This window comes from Lycorma delicatula, chromosome 2 (genome assembly GCF_047948215.1).
Source record: "Lycorma delicatula isolate Av1 chromosome 2, ASM4794821v1, whole genome shotgun sequence".
NCBI classification, from domain to species: Eukaryota; Metazoa; Arthropoda; class Insecta; order Hemiptera; family Fulgoridae; genus Lycorma; species Lycorma delicatula.
Window position 1 is genome coordinate 118,452,696 of NC_134456.1, and position 21,592 is coordinate 118,474,287.

General features: G+C 29.3%; 1 protein-coding gene across 1 annotated transcript in view; it reads right to left on the reverse strand.

The window, feature by feature from the left end:
• Positions 1-21,592, reverse strand: part of CARPB (Carbonic anhydrase-related protein B) — a 512,938-nt gene that overhangs the window by 19,247 nt on the left and 472,099 nt on the right. The window contains exon 9 of the mRNA XM_075357939.1: positions 13,454-13,585. Within this exon, the coding sequence (XP_075214054.1) occupies positions 13,454-13,585 (132 nt within the window). The remainder of the gene's footprint in view (positions 1-13,453; positions 13,586-21,592) is intronic.

A 21,592-nucleotide genomic window follows, 5' to 3' on the forward strand; every position in this document is an offset into this window, starting at 1 on the left:
TAATGTCTAAACTATATATTATAATAAACATTTAAAATCACATTAGAAATATGCATTTAAATTCAATTATCCGTTAGATAATGGAAATGAATTAGTTATTTTAGCTTGATAACTACTCGTACTATTTGTAAATGTTAAAAAGTGTTTGGAACATGTACCGATGAATTTCATTATAATGTTGCAGTTCTCACTTAAGTACGCGTGGGTGATGTTTATCTAGATGAGTCCTAGCAGAAACACGGTCTGCATTAATAAAATTTCAGATTATGAAATTTTGACCTTCAGACTACAGAATATAAAACGATTAAATCCCACAATTTAAATGCGATCAAAATATTTATTAGATATTTATTATTATATTACAATTCACAACATAAACGCTTTTATAACAGTGGAACTTGATGATTTGTGTTAAGTAGCTTACAGACATCTTACCATAATTTTTTTGTATGTGCATGGTGAAACTAATATACGGTAATATGGTAATATACGTCACAAGAACTACATTGAAAACATGACTTCTTTAATAAAGACGTTAAATTTATTTTGTTGTAGTTTGAATAGATTACGTTTATTTATTCTATAGAATAATTATTGGAAACAAAATTAAAATGTACATTTTGTAAAACTGTGCGTTAATAAATGTCTTATTATTTGCTTACACAGCAAAAATTTTGATAGATAAATAATATGCTTGGTTTTTTATAAAAATACCAAAACAGATCTTACTGTAATAAGATTTTGAAAGTATGATGAATATTTTGAGCTGCTTGATTAAAGAACCGCATACATGTGTCTTGTATGTGAGCCAAACCTCCTTAATATTTACGTAATATGCTTTTAATAACGGTTAATAAAAATTACATTTTGTCTATTGAAATTAATCAAACAGTAATTTTCTTCTAAGTTCATGAAAGTTAAAAATCATTCACTAAGTAGTGTTTTTTAAAATTCCTATCATTGAGCTGATTCCATCCAAAATTATTTAGAAATAAAATAATCCCAACGCATGAATGATAAAGTGACAAATAAAAACAAGAAATAACTACATTTTCCTGTAAGAGCAATTAGTACATAAAACCATAGAGAATTAGTTCAGAGAACCGAATAAACATCATCTAATTTGATGTATGTACATGAAAAAAATTGATGTATATTTGCACATTTATTTGATTCTAAAGATTTTTAGTTTGCTTCGCATTTCTCCCGTCACCACGCCATTCGGTCGCCCTAAAGCATAAGACCGAATGTCTGTGCTACAAAACGGCTACTGAGCCTTGAAACATTTTAGCGACCAGTGTCCTAAATAGCTCCTAGAACTTACCTAACAGCGTAAGCGCGGTGCCATACACCACCGGCTTGCGTGTCCCAACCGCTCACTTGTCATATATTTACTAAAATGGGTAGGCGCACCACGTTTACTAAAAATATATATGACATCCAAAAAATAAAATTTACTTCGTCTAGATAGCAATTCGCTGCCACACCTAGGTCGCTCAATGCCAGCAAGTACCTGTCCACCATATTAAAGCACTTGGAGCCCTAACTGGTTGTTGGTCGGTCAGCCATATATTTCAAGGTTAGCTTCCCACCGCAGTGCGTTAGGAGTCTTTCCCTTAAGTAAACTACTGATGTCGGTTGAACATAGCAACCGCATCAAGAAACTCCCACACGGTCCGACAATTCGGCTCTCGCTGCTTGTGAGTGGCCAATTTTCCCCTTGGCCTCTAAGTTCCAGGGTGGCCCGGTCTGTGCCCCCCCCCCATGGCAGGGCAGTCAAACATCAGGTATTCATTTCCTGGACTGGACTTCCCTGCAGATGCGCAACTCATCAGCTACTAGGCGGAACCGAAACAGATATTGATTCAAATTAACAAGGTTGGTGATCACCTTGGCACCCATTGTCCATAAAAACGAGATCGAGGCATAGAATCCCCCCAGATCCTTATAAACTTGTACAGGGATCTTCCCTTAGTCGTGGTGTCCCATTCCAGCTGCTATGCTTCCATCGCGAGGCTCTGCATCCTCTTCCGCAGGCGGGAGATGGGCAACTGAACGAAATTTAGATCCGGTGCATTGTGATCACCGTTCCGTTCTGGTACTGGCCCGGCCCGAAACAGCATCCCAAATACCTCGGCCTCCCCGCCTCTTCACAAATTCTAAAGATTCTAAAGATTTAAGAAGTATAAACAGAAAAAAATTTAATTATCACTATGATTTATTTAAACCATAAGCTTAATTCTGTTATGAGTATATGTTTCCGCAGGAAATAAATTTAGCATTTAAAGATTTTAATAATAATAATTTCTTTTATTGAAATTTTTAGTATTTATTTAGCGTTTGGCACTAAAATATAACACCAATTGCAGTCAAAATCATAAACAAAGATTTAACAAACCATTATATGCTATCGATTCTTGAGTCTCCATCAGGAAATCTTCAGGATTCCCTTCATAAGCTGTCCTAGGGCAAACTTCTGTGATGTGTCTGATAGTTTGATTTTCACCACACTCACAAAGGGGCGTCGGTGTTTTACCCCATTTATACAGAAAATAGGCGCAACTACCATGCTGAGTCCGTATTCTGTTTAGCGTTGACCATGTCTTACGTGACAAGTCAAAACCCGGCGGCCTTTGAGTAATACATGGGATTTGGTTATTCTGCTTTGTGGTTCATTGTCGACACCAGGCGACAGTTAGGTCAAATCCGTCCTCTGTGGCAGCAATTGCGGTTTTGACAGGTGGCTTTCTAGACCGAAGGCGACCACGATTGGCATCCTCAATGTCCTTATTTATTGGCAGGTCTCGATTATGCATAATCTTCTTGAACTCTATTACAAGAGCGTTCATACAGCGCAGGTTCTTGGGTGGTATGTGGTTCAATACCAGTAGCCATTCCTCGGGAGTAGACCTGATAACACCGGCAATCATTCTCCGCCACACTGGCGCACAATACTCAGCAGCCGAGAAGACCAGGCTCAGAGCCGATGTGCGCAAAGTGGAAACCGATGCTCCCCACGTCGTTCCACAGAGTTTATGTATGATGTTGTTTCTCGCTCTCAATTTCTCTGCAGTTTTCATTAGGTGCTCCTTAAATGAAAGCGTTCTATCAAGTGTCACGCCTAGGTATTTTGGTATCTTATTGTGAAAGAGCCATGTATTCTCGAATAGAATTTTAAGCTCCCTATGTGTAAACTTGTTACTCAGATGGAAGCACGACACCCTCTGTTTTACTAGCATTCAGTTGGAGACGCCATCTCCAGAAGTACGACTCGAGGTCTGAAAGTTCAGGCTTCCCACCGTTTCCGACCATTTCTGTTGTCTTGCAGCATCGAGGCTATGGAGAAGCTCGTCTGCCACTTCTTGATCGCCCGTCTCAAGGAAGCTTTGGTAGAGAACTTCGCTATTTTGGGACCACCCTGGGATATATTCTCTGTGAAACCCTCTAGAGATGCATTTCTTAGCGGTACTTGTTACTGCTCCAATAAATCTGTTATAGTTTTTGCTGATTGGTGGTATCCAGCCTAGGTATTTATCCAGATCTCTATAAAAATTTTCCCAATTAGCCTTTTTGAAGTTCTATCTAGGGCGGGGTACAGAGGTCACGAGAGAAATTCGGCTACCTGCTTCTATAATAACTGGACGGTGCTGGCTGTGGGGAAAGTCGCAGAGAACTTTTCGCGTGACTAGCGGCGGCCGACCTTTGCTGTCAGTTAAGGTGAAACATAGATCCGGGTTACACTCCCGCCTCCAAGCCGCTGATTTAAAAGTAAATTGCTCTTTAGCATCAAAGACAAAACTGATTCTCATCCTCAGCCCATCTCACCAGAGCCTCACCGTTCGCATCACAATCCTTATATTTCCATTGCTCATGGTGACTATTAAAATCACCCAAGTGACCGCAAGATGAGATTGTATTTGGATTACTGACGTTGGCCATGATACAGCTGGTGGTTTATAGATATTGGACACTGTTACACTTCCGATTTTAACTACAACATTATGAATTCCATTGTCCGTGGAGGTGGAGATGAGAGTGGCGTTTTCTATATCGCGCCTAACGTAAGTAGCGACACCGTACGCATCTTGGTATGTGGCACCAAGTAATTCATATCCAGGTATTTTGCCTCTTCTCCGCAATCGTTCCTCAGTGTTACAATGTGTTTCCTGGATTGCAACCAGATCAATATTTTTGTTCCTCAGTAGTTTCGATAAATACTGGCTCTTAGAATAACTTATGCTTTCCATATTTATGTGGCAAATTATATTTTTAGTAAATATTTTATAAATCTTTAGTAAATAAAAGCAATTAAATTTTAATTTATTTAACTAAACTTTTAATTTATAACTGATCAATAGGAAATTAATTTCTTCCTTCTATAATCAATTTTTTTTAGTAAGTATTTTCTTAATGATTATAATTACAATTTCAGATTCTTTTAAGCCATTGTTTAGTTTAATGTTTTACCAACTTTTATTTATACATCTTAAAAATATCAAATGATTTTTGCCTATAAACCTTTCTCTGATTAGATTTAGCGATTTTATTTTTCAATGTAAAATAAATCTCAAACCCATAAAAATTAAAAACAGTAAATTAAAAAAAAATAATCACGTTTTATTTTATTTTTGCCACTTATGTTTAGATATACAAACAGAAAAAATATAATATTTTAGATCTAATTTTATTTAAAACGTATTTTGTTCAATGTTTAATATATAGTTACATGAATGATTTTATAATCTACTAGCCGGGAGCTCTGCACGCAGGATTCCCGCTACGTTCGTTTTGCTTATGGTTGTGAGAATAATACTGATTAATAACGATTTAAGCTAATTACAATAATAATAGTAATGTAAGGAAATATTAAATATTTTACAAATTTGATTTGAGAATTAGTATAAATAGATCTGAACTTGGAAATCTGTTTTTTTAATGTGGTAAAAAAAGTATAATGAATTACTGGGATTAATTATTTTTCATTAATATCCTAATCTTTAATATCCTTATTCCCATTTAGGAATATCGTGATAATTTTAATTGGAGGTAATGACCAAATCTCTAAGATATAATATAAATCCGCAAATTTTATTAAAATCTGTCACATAGTTTTTGGGTAATGCGGACACAGGGACGACTCTAGTTATCTTATTATTATTCGTATAGATTACGATTTTTTTTTAGGTGTAACAATTTTACGTATTAAAACATTGATTGACTATTTAACTGCGCAGTTGGAATCTTCCATATGATTCTTTGTTTGGTTTATCTTTAGGGAGTTAAACAAACAACGCAGTACGTGTGTCTTGTTGATCTTAACTGCATAATAATTAATTCGTACGACTAATGCAGTATGAAAAAATCTTCATGTTGATGAAGATCCACATAAATATCTAAACTTATTCTGGTCACTTCAAAATTATTCCCTGAAAAAAATTGAATTAAACTGAGACTACTGAAACATAATAAAATTATCTATACCAATCTGTAATTAAATATAACTAAGGATAACTAAGGAAAGGAATCATTTATGAAAAAAAAGGCGTTTCTTAAAACATAAAGATGATTTCTTGGTATTATTTCTCGACGAAAATTAATGAATTAATTCATTAATTTTAATATATATATATAAGCCCATAAACTTTATTCTATCTTACGATACGTAAGGAAGTTATTTTATGGGTAGTTAATTACAATTTTAAATTAAAAATATTTGCTTTGATAACGATTAATGCTATATCAATAAATAACTAGATAAACTGTGTAACGGTAAACTAAGCTAAGTTACTAACAAAATTAGTCGCAGCTCTATAAAAACTTAAAATATTGGGTAAAAAGGCAGCGTTTTAATATTAATCAACAATCTAATTTCCTTTTTTTTTTACTAGGGTATTTAATTTTCTTTCATATTTCGTGTAATTTTCATTCTGCTTAAGATAGGTGGTTTTAATTTTTAGTAGTGTTAATAATTTCTTTATTTTATTCCAAAAGTATGATTTCTTAAACATAAATTTAAATTAAATAAATCATTTAAAATTTTATCATTACTATTTAATGGATTAGTCTATATTTTATGAAGTTCATTATTAAAAATTTATAAAAGTTTCTGAATTTTTTTCCCAAAAATAATTTGTTTGAATATTCCTGGTTTTCATTTTCTAAAAGCAGAATGAAATGCGACAAAACGACTGAAATTTGCAGTAATAACAATAATAAGAAGAATGGCGTTCAGTAAGCTACATTGAGCAATGTTGGATCTGCGGTTTTGCAATATGCCTACCGACCTCAGAGTTCACATCTCATTTGTATGATAATGTTATTCAATTTTGCAACCGTTGCCGAAAAATAGATCCACGGTCTCAGGGATCGATACCTCCTACTATGTTTATATTGCCAGGCAAAGTGAAAAATTAATTAGGCCTCTCCGTTTAATGAATTATGCATATAGTTTGATTTGATACCAATTATGGAAATAGGAAACAGGATTGTATAATGCTTTCTGTTACCGCTGTACATTTGCCTATCTTTATTGAAGCGGAAACCATCAGCTAGTTCCCTTTAACTATAATAAACACGTTTTAAAACTAAAGTTTATTACACTTGATAATTTTAACCCGGTATTTTTTTATTATTTATTTTAAATTACTTAGATACTAGAACTTTTTTCGAGTATAAAGATTTTTAATGTCTTTTAAATACACAAAAGCATTATTTTAATGAAGCTTAATCGATTTTCTCTTACGTAGCTCTGTATGTCTACAACACTGTTGTGTTACATGATAATTCAGTTTCTTTGTAAAACTATTACTATTCATAAGAGAAATTTACTTTACACTCACGTATACAGATTGTACACACACCCACGCCTAGTAATAAAATGTTTTACTAATTAGAGTATTAAAATTTATAATAGAGGTAATGGCGTAAGTCTAAAATTTAATCGTTTTCCATTTTTTATTTACCAGTAAATAAAATATTCTATATAGTTTATAATTTACTGTTAGAAAAATCATTTCCGTTAAACTATCTTTTACGTTAATTACCTTTAATAGATTTACTAACAGTGATACGGCTCCCAAACGAAATAATTATTTTACGTTTTAAATATTTACACAGAGCCTAAAATTTAATTTGTGGTAAGGTTGTAATCTATTTTTCTCCCACTACAACCTTAATCAGTGAAGAGAAAATTACTAAATTGATTAGTTATTCTACTAAAATGTTACATAAATATGCATCTCAAATGACAATATTTGAAAAGGATTGTTTATCTTAATTTAAAATTTCACTTTTTGTCCTCGGATATAATTATTCCCAATATGATCATTTCTGATTTGAAACGTAAAAAAATTGCTGTTTCGTTGGATAAAACATTTTATTGTTAGGCGTGAGAATGTGTTCAATCTATATGCATGTGTGTAAAGTAGACTTCCCCCAAAATACCTTCACAAAGAACTAGAATTTTTATATAACATAACAGTATTCAGTGATACAGAACTATGTAAAATAAAATCGAGTAAGCTTTATTAGAATAATGTTTTTTATTTTCTGAAATATTTAACAGAACTAGCTTGTCTGATATTAAAGTTAAAACACCGTACGGGCCGATTTTAGTGCCAGAGTGGTAGCGTCTCGACCTTTCATCATCCGGAAGTCTTGGGTATGAATTCCGGTCAGACATGCCATTTTTCATACGCTATAAAATTCCATTTCCAAATACCCACGTACAAGCTTCAGGTTTCTCTGGGGAATTAACTCATCAAGTAAAAAAAGGTTTATGATTAATAAATGGCTAAATAGTTCCTGAGATTCAAAACTAAATAGATAGGAGTATATATATATATATATATATATATATATATATATATATATATATATATATATATATATATATATATATATATATATATATATACACTCATACACCAATATATTGAATGTTTTAAGCAATATTTTAGTATTTTTGTTAACTGATGTCTAAATGAAAATAATGTTTGCACAATCTTTTCAAAAATATTTTTTTTTTGTAAGATTACTAAATATCTATTGCTATAAAGTATTATGTTTTTCCCTAAATAAATACTAACAACAATTAATATCTAATATTTTGTAAATCATTATAGTACTTTTATCAAACGGTGCTCCAATTATTCAAATTTATTTTAATTTACTTAATTTAACGTAATTTATTTTGGCTGGAATAAAAGTATTAATTTTCCATAATTTTGGATTAAAAATTCTATCATCTAACAATATTTATTCATACAAGTATAATGATAACAATGAACTTCTTCTCTGACTGATTATTTATATCAATTTATTTAAAGGTAAAATAATTTTGAGCATGAATAATATGTTTAAAAAATATAATAATATAATATAACAAATATAAAAAAAGTTTAATATAATAATATATACTAAAAAAAGTATATATACATATATATATATATATATATAAATAATATTTTAATAAAATTAAATGATTGATTACAGCACTGTACTAACATTATGTGAAGAAACATTGAAAGAAATTTTAAATAATTTTATTAAAAAAAACTCTTAAATTTAGTAGCAATTTTAGTAGATGTTTTTAAATTAAAAAAAAAAAAAAAAATTGACTGAACAAATGTATGTTCTGTATATGTTTAAAGATTTTTATATTTTACTGAATAACCAAAGTTATAAAAAAGTAATCAAGTGTAAAGATGTTGCATGGTAATTATATGTGTAAATGGAAATAAAGATAAACCAGAAAACATTACTGAAGATGGGCTTATGCCCGAAAGCGGTATAATGGAAAGGAAATAAAGGTAGGAGTGTTTCTTTAATTCTGTATTTGGTGGATTGGCTGAAATTCAATAAAGAATTAAAAATGGGTTTTTAATGTTAAATTTGAATTCTTTTACTTAATTTTTGTTAGCAACTTTTTGAAAAATAGTACATAAAATTACGTTTAACATGTCCATAACTTCATTATAATAAATAGTGCAACTCTGATTATAATTATTATAAAATGTAATGAATAAGTCAAACAAATAAATTAGGCTTATCATTATAACAATAATAATTTTGTACTTTTGCCGGTAAAAGAAGACACTGAGTTTAATGGGGACGTTATTCTTGCTATTACTGATAAAAACATTTAAGTTGTATTTTAACCAGATCAAATGTACATGATTTTCTTTCTCATATTAAAAATAGTTGGAATCAATACGAAAATTATTAGAATACCTTAACTGTTTTATGGATAAATCTGATTTTTAACATTTATCACCAAATCGACTTAAAATTTGATAAAAAGACAAAAGTTTAGAAACATTTCATTGTACGGTAACGAAGAGTTTTACAGAATTATTTTGTTTAAGTGACAGATGTCGGGAGCCACATTTAACAAAAACGAGCACCAAAAAGTAGTTTTATTAACGTTCCGTTTTTTATGTTTAAAAACGAGCATGTTTTAAGTTTTAAACAACTTGTTAAGAATATTACGTCAAACTTTTGAAAGGGCAACTCTGAAGTATTACAGAGGTTTTTATATATCTTGCTGTATGACAGATTTACGTAATAAATAAGTTAGTGTGTGTGTGTGTGTGTGTGTGTGTGTGTGTGCGCGCGCGCGCGCGCGTGTGTGTATGTTGTTCTGCATGAGAGCTGTACCTGTAAAGTACTACAAAGTACATAAAAGTCAACGACCAGCAAAAACCACTGAACCATTGATGAAAATTTGTATACATTTTCTGTTCTTCTTACGGTGTAAGCACACACTAGAAAGAAATTTTTGAAATTTCAAGTTGACGCTAAAATTGAGAGCAATGAAATTTATTATTTTTTTTAATTTCTCGGTAACAAATGCGGATATAAACTTGATTTTAGGTGTGTGTAATTTACATTAAAATAGCTAAAAACCAACTTTGTAGGTGTTAGGAAAATTCAACCTTGAAAGGAGTGAAAAAATATTTGAAAAATTATTGTAAATTTTCCCCATTATCTGCTATATTAAATAAGATATTCAGTGAATTAGGGCTTGCAAATACTCTTCAGATAAATATCTATTAACCATTTTCGGTTTTTTTTAAAATTTCAATTTTTTAAGGGGTGTGACCGTGTACAGCGCGGCGGCTCAACCAACACAGGCACCGTTACTGTATGTGTGACACTACTGGCTTCACCTGCCTCCGGTTACTTACTTATAAACATAAAATAAAACTAATTAAAAAAAAAATTAGAAATGAGAAATGAAACACTGTCACCTCGTATTAGTGTGTCAGGTAATGCTAAGAATCGGGACTTTTACGGGACCAGTTACAACTAATATTTTTAAGATAGAGACCGACTGTTTTAAAATCCACATTCATAGATCACTCAAAAGTTTTAGGTCCTGTACTGACCAAATTGTTGCTCTAAAAAAATTATATTACCTGATATTTCTTATAAATTGAACAGGTTTTAGTTATTATTAATCATTGTAATTCTCACGAGCATAAATTTACCGAACAGGAAATCCTTTTCTGAGTGGTTGTTCTTTGATTTACAGTTGGATTTCTTTGTTCATTTGAACCTTTATCTTTTTCTTAATTATAAATTAAAAATTTGGAGTTAGGGGTAGCTTCATTTATTCACTTGGGCAGCAAATCTTTTTCTGAATGGTTGTTCGTTGATTTACAGTTGGAGAGCCCTCTGGCTAGATAGGAAGGACGAGCGAAGCGAGCCATGACCGGCTAAATATCCCCTGAATACGACGGGAAACAAGTAACCATACATCAGGGTACGGAACCACGATGGAAATGTTAGATTATATAACATAAAAGATTAAAAAAATTTAAACTGGAGAACAATGAAATTCACAATGCTTTTAATTTTTCGATAATAAATCAAGATATCATCTTGATTTTTGGTGTGTGTAATTTTCATGTAAATAATTAAAATCTTATTACTAGATATTTCAAAATTCGATCTTGAAAGGCTGAAGAAAGGAGAAAATATGTTGAACATTAAGTGAAAATTTCCCCAATTTCCGTCTATACTATACTAGATATTCGGTAAATTAGGACTTATAAATAGTTTGCAAACAAATATCTAAAAATCATTTTCGGTTTTTTTTTTTTAATTTCGATTTTTTAAGGGGTACGACACGGCGGCTCAACCAACCCAGCTACTGCCACTGTTACTGGGTGGGACGGGACTGGCGTCTGGCTACATCTGCCTCCGGTTACTTGACTAAAAAACATTTAAAAAAATGGCCACGACGGAAAACGCAAGTAACCTTATAGAACGAAAAAAGCTGCGACGGGGAAATTACTAAATCAATTTCATTGAAATTCAGATATGCTGTAGTAGTGTATTTGAAGTTGTTCATGTGGTAATTTGATGGAAATTGGTTGAGTTACGATCAGTTTAAGATAAATCAATAACAGAAAAATAACTACAATTTGAGGTTATGTTGATAGTAATTGTCTTGTTTTCATACGTGTTTATGCAGTGAGTCACAATGGTGAGTGAGTTTAAACTGTCTGTATGGTCAAATCGTTATTTTTAATTATTTCATCGAATTACGGTTATAATAATTTATAATTCTTATAAACAGAAAATATATTTTAATATTAAATGAAAAAATTAATTGAAATTATACCTCTTATACTTTCTCGTTTAATTTGTATTTTATCAGCAATAATTGCAAATTCTTTATTTGTGTTTTGTATATTTCTTGCACAAAGAATTATACAAGAAATACACAAAAATAAAACGACGAAAGTTTGGTATTCTATCTAGAATTGGGCAATTTTTTTTAAGAACATATGTAAAATTTTATTCAAATCGATTTTATGGTAGTGTATTTCAATGATTTTAATTCAAGTTAGTCTTTATTTTAAATGAATAAAAAACTTATTTATTCGTAGTTAAATAAAATTAATATCTATTATAAAAAAAAATAATAATACAAAAACGGTATAATGTTGTTATCAAAAAATGATGACTTTCGTGACTAACCGAAAGCGAACAGTAACAAACGACCTTAGTTGAATGTTGTTCTTAGAATTCTCATTACATATGCACTTGTATCGCAGAGCAATTTGCAATTCAAATAATAGTATTGGCTATAGCTCAGTAAACTGGAACTGTACAACACATTTTGTGTTCCCATGCATATATTTATCATTTTATGACTGATTTGTGAACGCCTATTGAAACTACATTTAATACTAAATAATAATTAATAATCACCATTATGTTAAATGTTTAAATATTTTTTCTTTAGTTATGTTGCTTTAACTTATCTAATAAACTCGTATTTGTATAGATTATAATACTAAAAAATATAATAAAAAATATGCGGTAAAACTATATGGTATATATATTCATAAGCATGTTCTCAAATTTGTAAATTAAAATATTAACAGATCTACGTATCACTATACAAAACATTTATTACGAGTCCATTGAACAGTTTTACTTTTTAAAAGGTAAAAACCTGAATCTTTTCCATTTTAATATTTTTATTCAAATTACTTTTTAATTCTATACAAATTTTTATTTTTTATTTTAGAATCTGATAGGATTTAGCGTTCTAAAACCATTTAAAAGTATAAGAACGAGTCTATTAATATATTATTTTTATATAAGTTAAAATTAGTAATGAGTTACAATAAGTTAAAACTCAATTTAAGAAGAGTAAAGAGACTGATAAAATTTAAACAGTAAAATTGACTTGAGAATATTTATTTTAGAGGATACTTCTTATTTATGTAGATAGAACATAGTTTACTCAACTTTTACATTTTTTCTTTAATAGAATTTTAAATAATCTCAAAAAACTTTATGTATAATTAATTTTTTTTAAATTTGAATTACCTCACTATTACCATATGAGAGACCTGCTTTCATTAGTCTAGAATAAACAGCCTAAAATTACGTTCTCAGGTGGATCAGATTGAGCGTAATTAAAATATTCTCAGCTTAAATTATTTATGAATTCAAAATTCTTTTCGGTTTGTTTGACTGAATAATTTTATTGTAAATATTCTCAGCCTACATATGTGCTTTTGCTCAAACTCATAAATGTTATTTTGTTAGTTTTAATTAATAATGTTAATTGAAGTTCAAGGTTGTAAAATATAATATTATTTTTTTCTTGTGTGTCTTATAAATTTCCTATTTTTATTTAAAACAATTTTAGGAAGTGTTTCTAGCATAAAAAGTGAAATCAGTCCTTGTTTGTTACAATCTGCAAATTGTTATATACACGCACGCGCGTGCATAAAGGTTACACGTTTACACTCATATTTTATTAATTGTTATTAGTTATTATTTTATGATATACTGAAAAAAAAATTAAAATTTGAGTAATAGTAATAAAAAAAAAAAAATAATATTAAAATTATAACAATTATAAAAAAATAGAGGAATATAATTATTAATATAATAATAATAATAATAAAAATATAAAATTACTTACCTGTTTTACATTGAAATCTATATTAGTGCGGAGTGGACGGTGATGTAATGGCTGTGGAGGTCTCCAATTATTTCCAAGTGGAGCTTTAGGATGCTTTACATCTCCTTGCATTAGCCGTCTTAAGGAGAACAGCTGTAAATAACAAATTTTTTTTTGTTAAAATTTATTGCAACCATGGTGTGAATGATCTTGTTTCATCGTGTTAATTTGAGATCTTACACCAAAATCTGCACATATCTACTGAGATGAGGAAATATATATTTCCGTATTCTAAATTAATAATCAACAGAGAATGATTTTATGAACATCTGAACTCAATCTCAATATCTGATAATTAAAAAAAACTAGCCGATTCAATAAGCTCTCGGTTCATAAGTTAGTTGATATGATTTACAAAAGAATTGTGTGTTTTTTTTTTGTTTATTTTTTGTAGATGAGGAGAAGAACTGGTCTTGGAAAATATTTTCTCGTCGGACTTAAAATCAGGCAAGGACAATAATCAGGCAAGGACAATAATCAGGCAAGGTCAGTAATAAATTTCATCTTCTAGGGACTTCCGGAATATTCAATTTATAGTAAATAAAAAACAAATAAGGGAGAGGTTGACTGAATTTATTATATGTTTAATACAGATGGTTTTTAGAGGCACAAACTTATTAATTTTCACTAAAAATTATTAATCAATGTGTTTAAAATTTAGCTTTTGTACATTGAAGAAAATCTTTTTTGAACTTAATTCAAAATTAACTGCGAAAATTCAGGTTGAGTAAAATAATATTTTTTTATTGATCTTTTGCTATAAAAAAGAAAGAGATTCTTACATTTCAGACTAATTTAACTCTTTCCGTCAGAGATAATTTGAACAAATATCTGAGAGTAAGAAAATAAAGTTGTGCTTGTTAGTCGAGTGTGGTTAGAATGAATGTCTTGTCTGTTACTCGATTATAGGTCAAACTAAAGTCAACAAAGAAACCGAAGAAGATGCATTCCACAATTAAGGGGGAATGATAGAAACAAACAAACTTTCTGTAAGGTAACTCCGTAGGGTAGTTCATCCCCCTTGACGTGTTATCCGTTCAACCAATCAAAGCTAATTGTCTGGTCACGTGACTAGCACTTAGATGCAGTGACCTTAAAAAAATTACCGTGCTAAGTTCTTAATAAAACGATCATCTATTTTTAAAAATGAAAAAACTTTATAAATCTTACTTTTTCATTAATGGATAGAATAAATTTAAATTCTTATTTTAAAGCTACCTAATATAAATATGTAGATTTTATAGTTCTTGAACTGCATGATATCTCAGCATATTGACCTGAATGTTGAATTTAAAAACCAAGAATGCTTTTAAATGATTAGCTGATTACTAAAATTACTATGGTTCCTTTGTTTATCTAATATTAAGAAAAAGCTCTTGATAAAATTGTGGAAGATTTTTTTTTTTTGTAAAACTTTTAAACTTTATATATTTTATTTCCATTTTTTCCATTTTTTTTTCTAATGACTTGATCATTAAAATAATAGTTTGCCAGTGAGAAGTGGTTGCAGTCTTGACTTGACATTTTTAAAAGTGATTCCTGGAAAAACAAGATTTAACAAATTTTAAAGATTTGCAAATTTAAAAAAAATTTATTTTGGTTCAACAAATATATCTTGTGTCTGTAAATTACCATGTGTTTCAGTTTCAAATTTTTTAAATATTTTTTCTTATTTGAAATTTTAAAATATCTTCTTGTCAAGCATTTCGAGCTAGAATATCTAAATAAAAAATTTTACAAGTTTAAATACACACTGGCACTGGTTATTTATATGTGGTAGAAAAATAAATTATACGTGAAAAAAGTTATCGAAAATCTCTTTTTTTTTGTGGGAGGGGTAAATTATGATTACAATTTTTGTAAAATTATCATAATATGTTTAAATAAACCAAAAGTTTTAAAAATTCAAAAAGTCGGTAATTTTTTATTTTTCTCTTCCTCACCTTCACATCGTAAATTACCTTCCAAGAATTTATTTTGATTTTTCTACGTTTACTGTGTTAAATTTCCGAAACTAAATAAATTCCACTAAAAAATATACAACTGATAAAAAGTTACCTTTATTTTTTTCTTTTCTTTAAACATCCCCAAGGCAACCGCTTCTTGCCTGTGAGCAAAACACAGTCACCTCAGGGTGTCGTGGCAGCAATCTCTGCCCACCTTAGTTAGTCTCCTCTGGGGCTTTGCCACCGGGGTCTCCCCAACTTCACTAGGACACCGACTTCTTCTTCCAGATAGCCGATATGCCCTTCCGCTAAGGAGCTGTCCATTCCGTTCCTACTCTAACAGTTCCAGATGTGCGTTTCGCACATTCTTCACTTCGCGATCCACTCATACCTTGAGGATTCTTTATGTCATCATCGGGGAGTCCCGACCCCCCCACTAATAAAAAGTTACCTAAGATTTGTTTTTTGGTGGTTAAGTGGTGAATTATGATGAAATTCTATTGCAATATTATTACTAAAAGTTTATTATTTAAACTTTTAATAGTGTTAATAAATAAAAAAAAAGTATTGAAAAATTAAAAAAAAACCGATATTTTTAATCTTTGATCGGCTCCCCCACCCACAATACTGCTCCTTAAAGCACTTTTTTGGGTCGCTTATACTACTAATATGACTCCTAGTCATATTAGGTATTTAGTATCATTTAGTATCTTCCTATACTAAAATAAATTCAATAAAAAAATAAGCAATAAATAAAAAGATAGTTTTTTCAATTTTTGGGAAAGGGGGAATTTTGGGGTAAATTTCTTTTTAAAAACGTTAAGATAAGCATGCACACATGTACTGAACTTAATATAGTATGGGGTAATGTACGATAAATGAGAAAAATTGTCCCCCCCCCCCAAACCACCTTCTGAAGATATGGACTAACATTTTACCAACTAATTACCTCATATACCCGAATTTCTTTACAAAATTTTATTAAAATCGGTTCATCCAGTCAATAGTTATAAGATTCAAACACGCCAACGCACGTACATACATATATAAATGCAAGACAAAATGTCTTCAAGATCGTAATGTTCGTACGTACGCACATTCTTTTTTGCAGCATAGCCTAGGGCTATGATGCCAGAAAAAAAAAAAATAATAATATTTTTAAAGATTTCGGCAGGATTACGTAAATATTAAGTTAAAACTAGAATATTTAGCAAAATTAAAATAACTACGATTGATGTGTTTTATAAAAAATGCTCATGAAAAATCTCTAGAAAGACTGCGAAACAAATTAAGAATATAATTTAAAAAGTAATTTAAATTTTTTTACTACAATATAGCAATAATCCAATGAAACATTTACAAATTTATATTACTCTGTTTTAAATGACAAAAAAATGATTTTCTGATAGAATAAAATATTTTGATATATTAGAAACCGATAAAATAATTTATATCAACGAAACGAAAATTATATTTGGGATCAATAAAGGTACTGTAGATTTTTATTTATATAATTTTGATTATCCTAAGTGAAATAAAGATATTTCAGGTGAAAAAATTCTTATTTACTTCTACATTTTCTATAAGCATGATTGCTTATGTGATTACAAACACTATCTCCGAGTATAATTCCGCGAATCGTTCAATATTGAAAAAAATATAAATTTTTAAAAGATCTATTTTAACTGAAAACATTTGTTTGTAGAAGTCGAATGTAAATGGATATTATTTCAGTTTTCATATAGCTTTTTTTTACATAATGAAAGAGATCTGCTCCAGGGCAGATAAAATACGAGATAAAACATTATAAGCCAATATAATTTTATATAAATATTTTTGATGTTGATTTATGAAGCGATTACATACTCGATTCCAGACAATCCTCTCTTGAATCTAGGAGAATGCTTTTCCAGTTATAAATTAAGTTATAATATTTTTTTAAATAAGAAAATAAAAATATTCTATGGATTCTTTGGAATTACATAGAAAATTCTGGAATACAAAAAAAAAAATATAACCATATATATTACTCTTATTTAGACCGGATGAACAGAAATCGAGTATGGCTGAATATTTTTTCAGTTTTTTGTATTACATGTTATTATTTTAAATTTAACAGGTGTGCAATGAACTCTAGCCAAAATTCCAATCTTTATAACTAAAGTTCAGTAAACCTTTACAGAAGATGTAGCAACATTTTTTTTTAAATGGTTCAAAAATTCCAACAAACATATACCCAAGATCAACCGGCTGTTTCTCTTTTTATAATACATAATGTGGTAGAATATAAAAGATTTATTTAAATCATTAAATATTTAAGTGTAATTTAAAATTAATGTTTCTTTAATGCATGTTTTCTTGAAGAATTAAGTCTTTACTGATTCGAATCTATATTTTTATTGTAAATATGATGTAAAAGCTATGAGAAAGAATGTATTAAAAACTGTTATAAATGACGTTTTAAATAATATCCACCTACAATTTTATATGTTACTTAAGTTTTACAATCATTACTTATTTTACAATCGATTTTACGGATATGTAAAATTAACAACTCCAGAAAATCGACAGTCGAATAGAGGCTACATCAAATTTTCTATTTACATCGTTACTCTTAAATTTATAGAATAAATTAAGGTAAAGCCGTTGTTATATTAAATTTAATTAAATAAAATTAACAAATTTCGAACTTTTGCTTTTATTAAATCTAATTTGAATTTATGTTTAATTATTATTATTTATTTTTAAATTTGCTGCAAATCTGATAATCTTAATAATGTATGTTTCTACGGTCAAATTGCTTTGCTCTGGTTGATCTTTTTCTTGTAAAAATACGAAAGTAAGGATGTTCTGATATCCTTACTTTTATGATATTCAGTGTCCCCTAGATATTTTATTTGCACTTCGAAAGGATTGACACTTCACTGAACTAATCAAATATCTTAGATACGAGTATTTTATATTAGTTTCTTTTTGTGAACATAATTCAACTAAGCATAACAGTAACGTAAAGTAATTTTGTTGGTAGATCTTTAAAAAAAACATTTCGCCGACTCTGTGACTGAATAGATAGCGACTCCGCATTCCGTGCAGAAGTTTCGTGTTCGAATCCCGGTCAGCCATGGCATATTTTCATACGTTATCAATTTCCACCGGACTAACGACCGTAGCTGTTGATACTCGCTCTTTATAATAAAAAAACATTTGTACTTTAATTTAAACTAAAGACTGGTAGCCTGTACTTCATTTTAAAAAAATAATTACAAAAGAAAGTTGTATAGTTTGAAGAGCGAAAAGAAAACTACTTGAATTTTTAATTTCTGGATATTATTTTAATTTATAAAAATATACATATATGCTGGTCGGCCTCGATTTGCTTGCACAACCGGTCTTTAGATCCCAGCTCGCTTCGCTCGCCATTACCGTCTAGACAGAAGGCTCAGCTCCCAGGACCCTCGCAATGTTCGTTACCCTCATCGTAGTGAGAATAATACTGATAAAAATCAAGTAAAAAGATTAATTTTCTTCTTTTTTTTATGAATATCTTTAACTGACAACTTGACCTCACAACGGATCTAAGGCCTCCTCGATGGATGGCCTAAAACCTTTCCTGGAGTAACAGAAATGTATTCTGAAAGTTTGAGTTCAACCGGTCGATTGGTTCTCGCGTTTTGCAAGAAAAAACAAAAAAAAATATCGGCTTTACATATATATATATATATTATATATATACTCGTATATATCTCATTAGAATAAATTTTTCATTTGTTGTCAGTGATAAAAAAACGATTTATGTTTAGAATTAACAAAAAATCCTACATATTAGGAAGAAGATTTTACGGTAGGAATTCTTAATCTCATAATTTAAAATTCAACCAGAAATAAAAATAAATGAAACTGAGAACGGAAAATGGTGAACTTGCATATGAAGGAATAGGCTAATATTAAATTGAACGAATGGTATTTTACTGTAATATTCATGAAACTCCTTCAACTCTTTCAAACATAATTTTCGAGACTACAAGACGAATTTTACATTTTTGATTACAAGAATATCTTCCATATGTTTTATTTACTGAAATTAAATAGAAATACTAAAAACCTTATTAAAATAAATTCTATCTGAAATTTTAGAATCATTCTAGTGAAATCTTTTTCAATAAACTACCTTCTTCGATATCAGTATTGTATAAATTATTTTAGAATTAATAATCTAATGCTGTGGAAATTTTTTTCATGAATTATCATATTTTGGATGGAGTGTCTTTAAATAATATTATAATGTGTATTATTGAAGCTAATTTTTCAGTTATCTATAACCGATAAAAATATATGAAAACAAAATAGATACACATATAATAAATAAAATCTGTTTAAAGTTAAGTGAAGAAATCGCAAATCCGGAAAAGTTTCGTTTTTCTTATTTAAAAAAAAAAAAAAAAAAAAAAAAAAAGATTGAGTTGTTCAAGTAAGAGATTACGATGTTGCGGTTGGTTGGCATGTTATAGAATGGTAGAACAGTCATCGAGGATTTCTGCCCTAAGGGAGTGGTGAGTGGGTTGTAACACATTTAGCTCCGTTCGGTCCATCCACATCACTAACCTCGGTTGACCTGTTAATCGGGTTTTCTCTAGGGTGCTGACCCACAGCTGTTAGTAATGTTAACATATTGCATGTAACATTTACTTGTACCAATAATAAACATTTTGTAATTCATGGAAAATAATTTTCCATGCTAAGCTTAAATAATTTAAAAAATTACAATTTATATAAAGTTAAATTTATTAAATAAATTTATAAGTAGTTAAAATTATGTTATAGTCAGAAAAATTTATTCAGTTATATATTAAAAAAAATGTTCTTATGCGTTTTTTTGTCATCACTAACATCTGTTAATTAAATTTGTTTTTCTTATTTAATATTACCGCTTCGGACAGGCCTAAGTACGTATTTTATTATGAGAAATTTGGTGCTTGAAATGATAGCTGAAAAATTTTACAAACATACCTGTACTTGTATCCCAGAATAAGCGAGAGAACCCCGAAAAGCGAGACTGTTTGATGAACTACCAAAAAACGATTCGTTGTAAATAATGTACAAAACACTTGTGATTATAGAAATAGCTTTATAAACATAATTTAAATGGTCTCATTGGTAAAATTAATATTCTATGGGCTTCTTTTAACAGTTTTTTTGAAGCTATAATATGAAAATAATATTACCATAATACACAGGTAGATAAAAATTTATTAATACCATTACTTTTAAAGTTTTTTAGATGACTATTACAGAATTATAACAAGAATAATATTGCTGCAAGTAAATTTGTTCATTTTTAACTGTTCCATGAATAGATCTAAAGAATTTTGTTTTGTATTGTGGTTAGTTCTCATGTGAATACTTTCTTTTTGGCAGATTATAGTTTTACGTACTATATTGATGGTTATCAGTGATTAATTGTATTAATTGATTTTGCTTGAATAGGCAAAATCTATTTTAGAATTAATAATTAGATTTTCCTTCTTATTTAATTAAAAGATTTGATTCATTTTTTATTTAGTACTCAGTTTTCACTCCTTTTTTATTCTGCTTCCTCCCACATTTTGAGTAAATTATACTATCTAATCATCAACATTATTCAGTATATATTGGAACTATTTTATATATACCATTTTCTTGATAACATTAATATTCTCCTATAGAGTTTATTATTTTTTATAGTTTTAAAATAAATTTTAATGTATATTTTCTAAAATGTATTCTTTTTAATTGATATATCTAATTTTTTTATGGCGATAGAATATATAAATTTTCCCTGAATATAAAAGATTATAAACATTGTAGGAAAACAAAGAATAAGCTTCTCTAATGGAAAAAAGAATAAACAAGCCATTGGTTACCAGAGAGAAAATTAAAAGATAGAAGAAATTACAAAAACAGGAAAAATGAAGGTAACTGACACTAAAAATAATGTAATAATGATTTAAGAAGATTAAAATAAACAAGAAGAAATGGGTTGCAGATATAGAAAATTTTAAAAGAGAAGAATTTTAAATGTAGAAAGGTAGAAAAAGGTATTAATTGCAACATGATGGAGGAACAGAATAGGCATTAAAGAAACAGTAAATAGAAATGGCAAAATGTTATTTAAAGA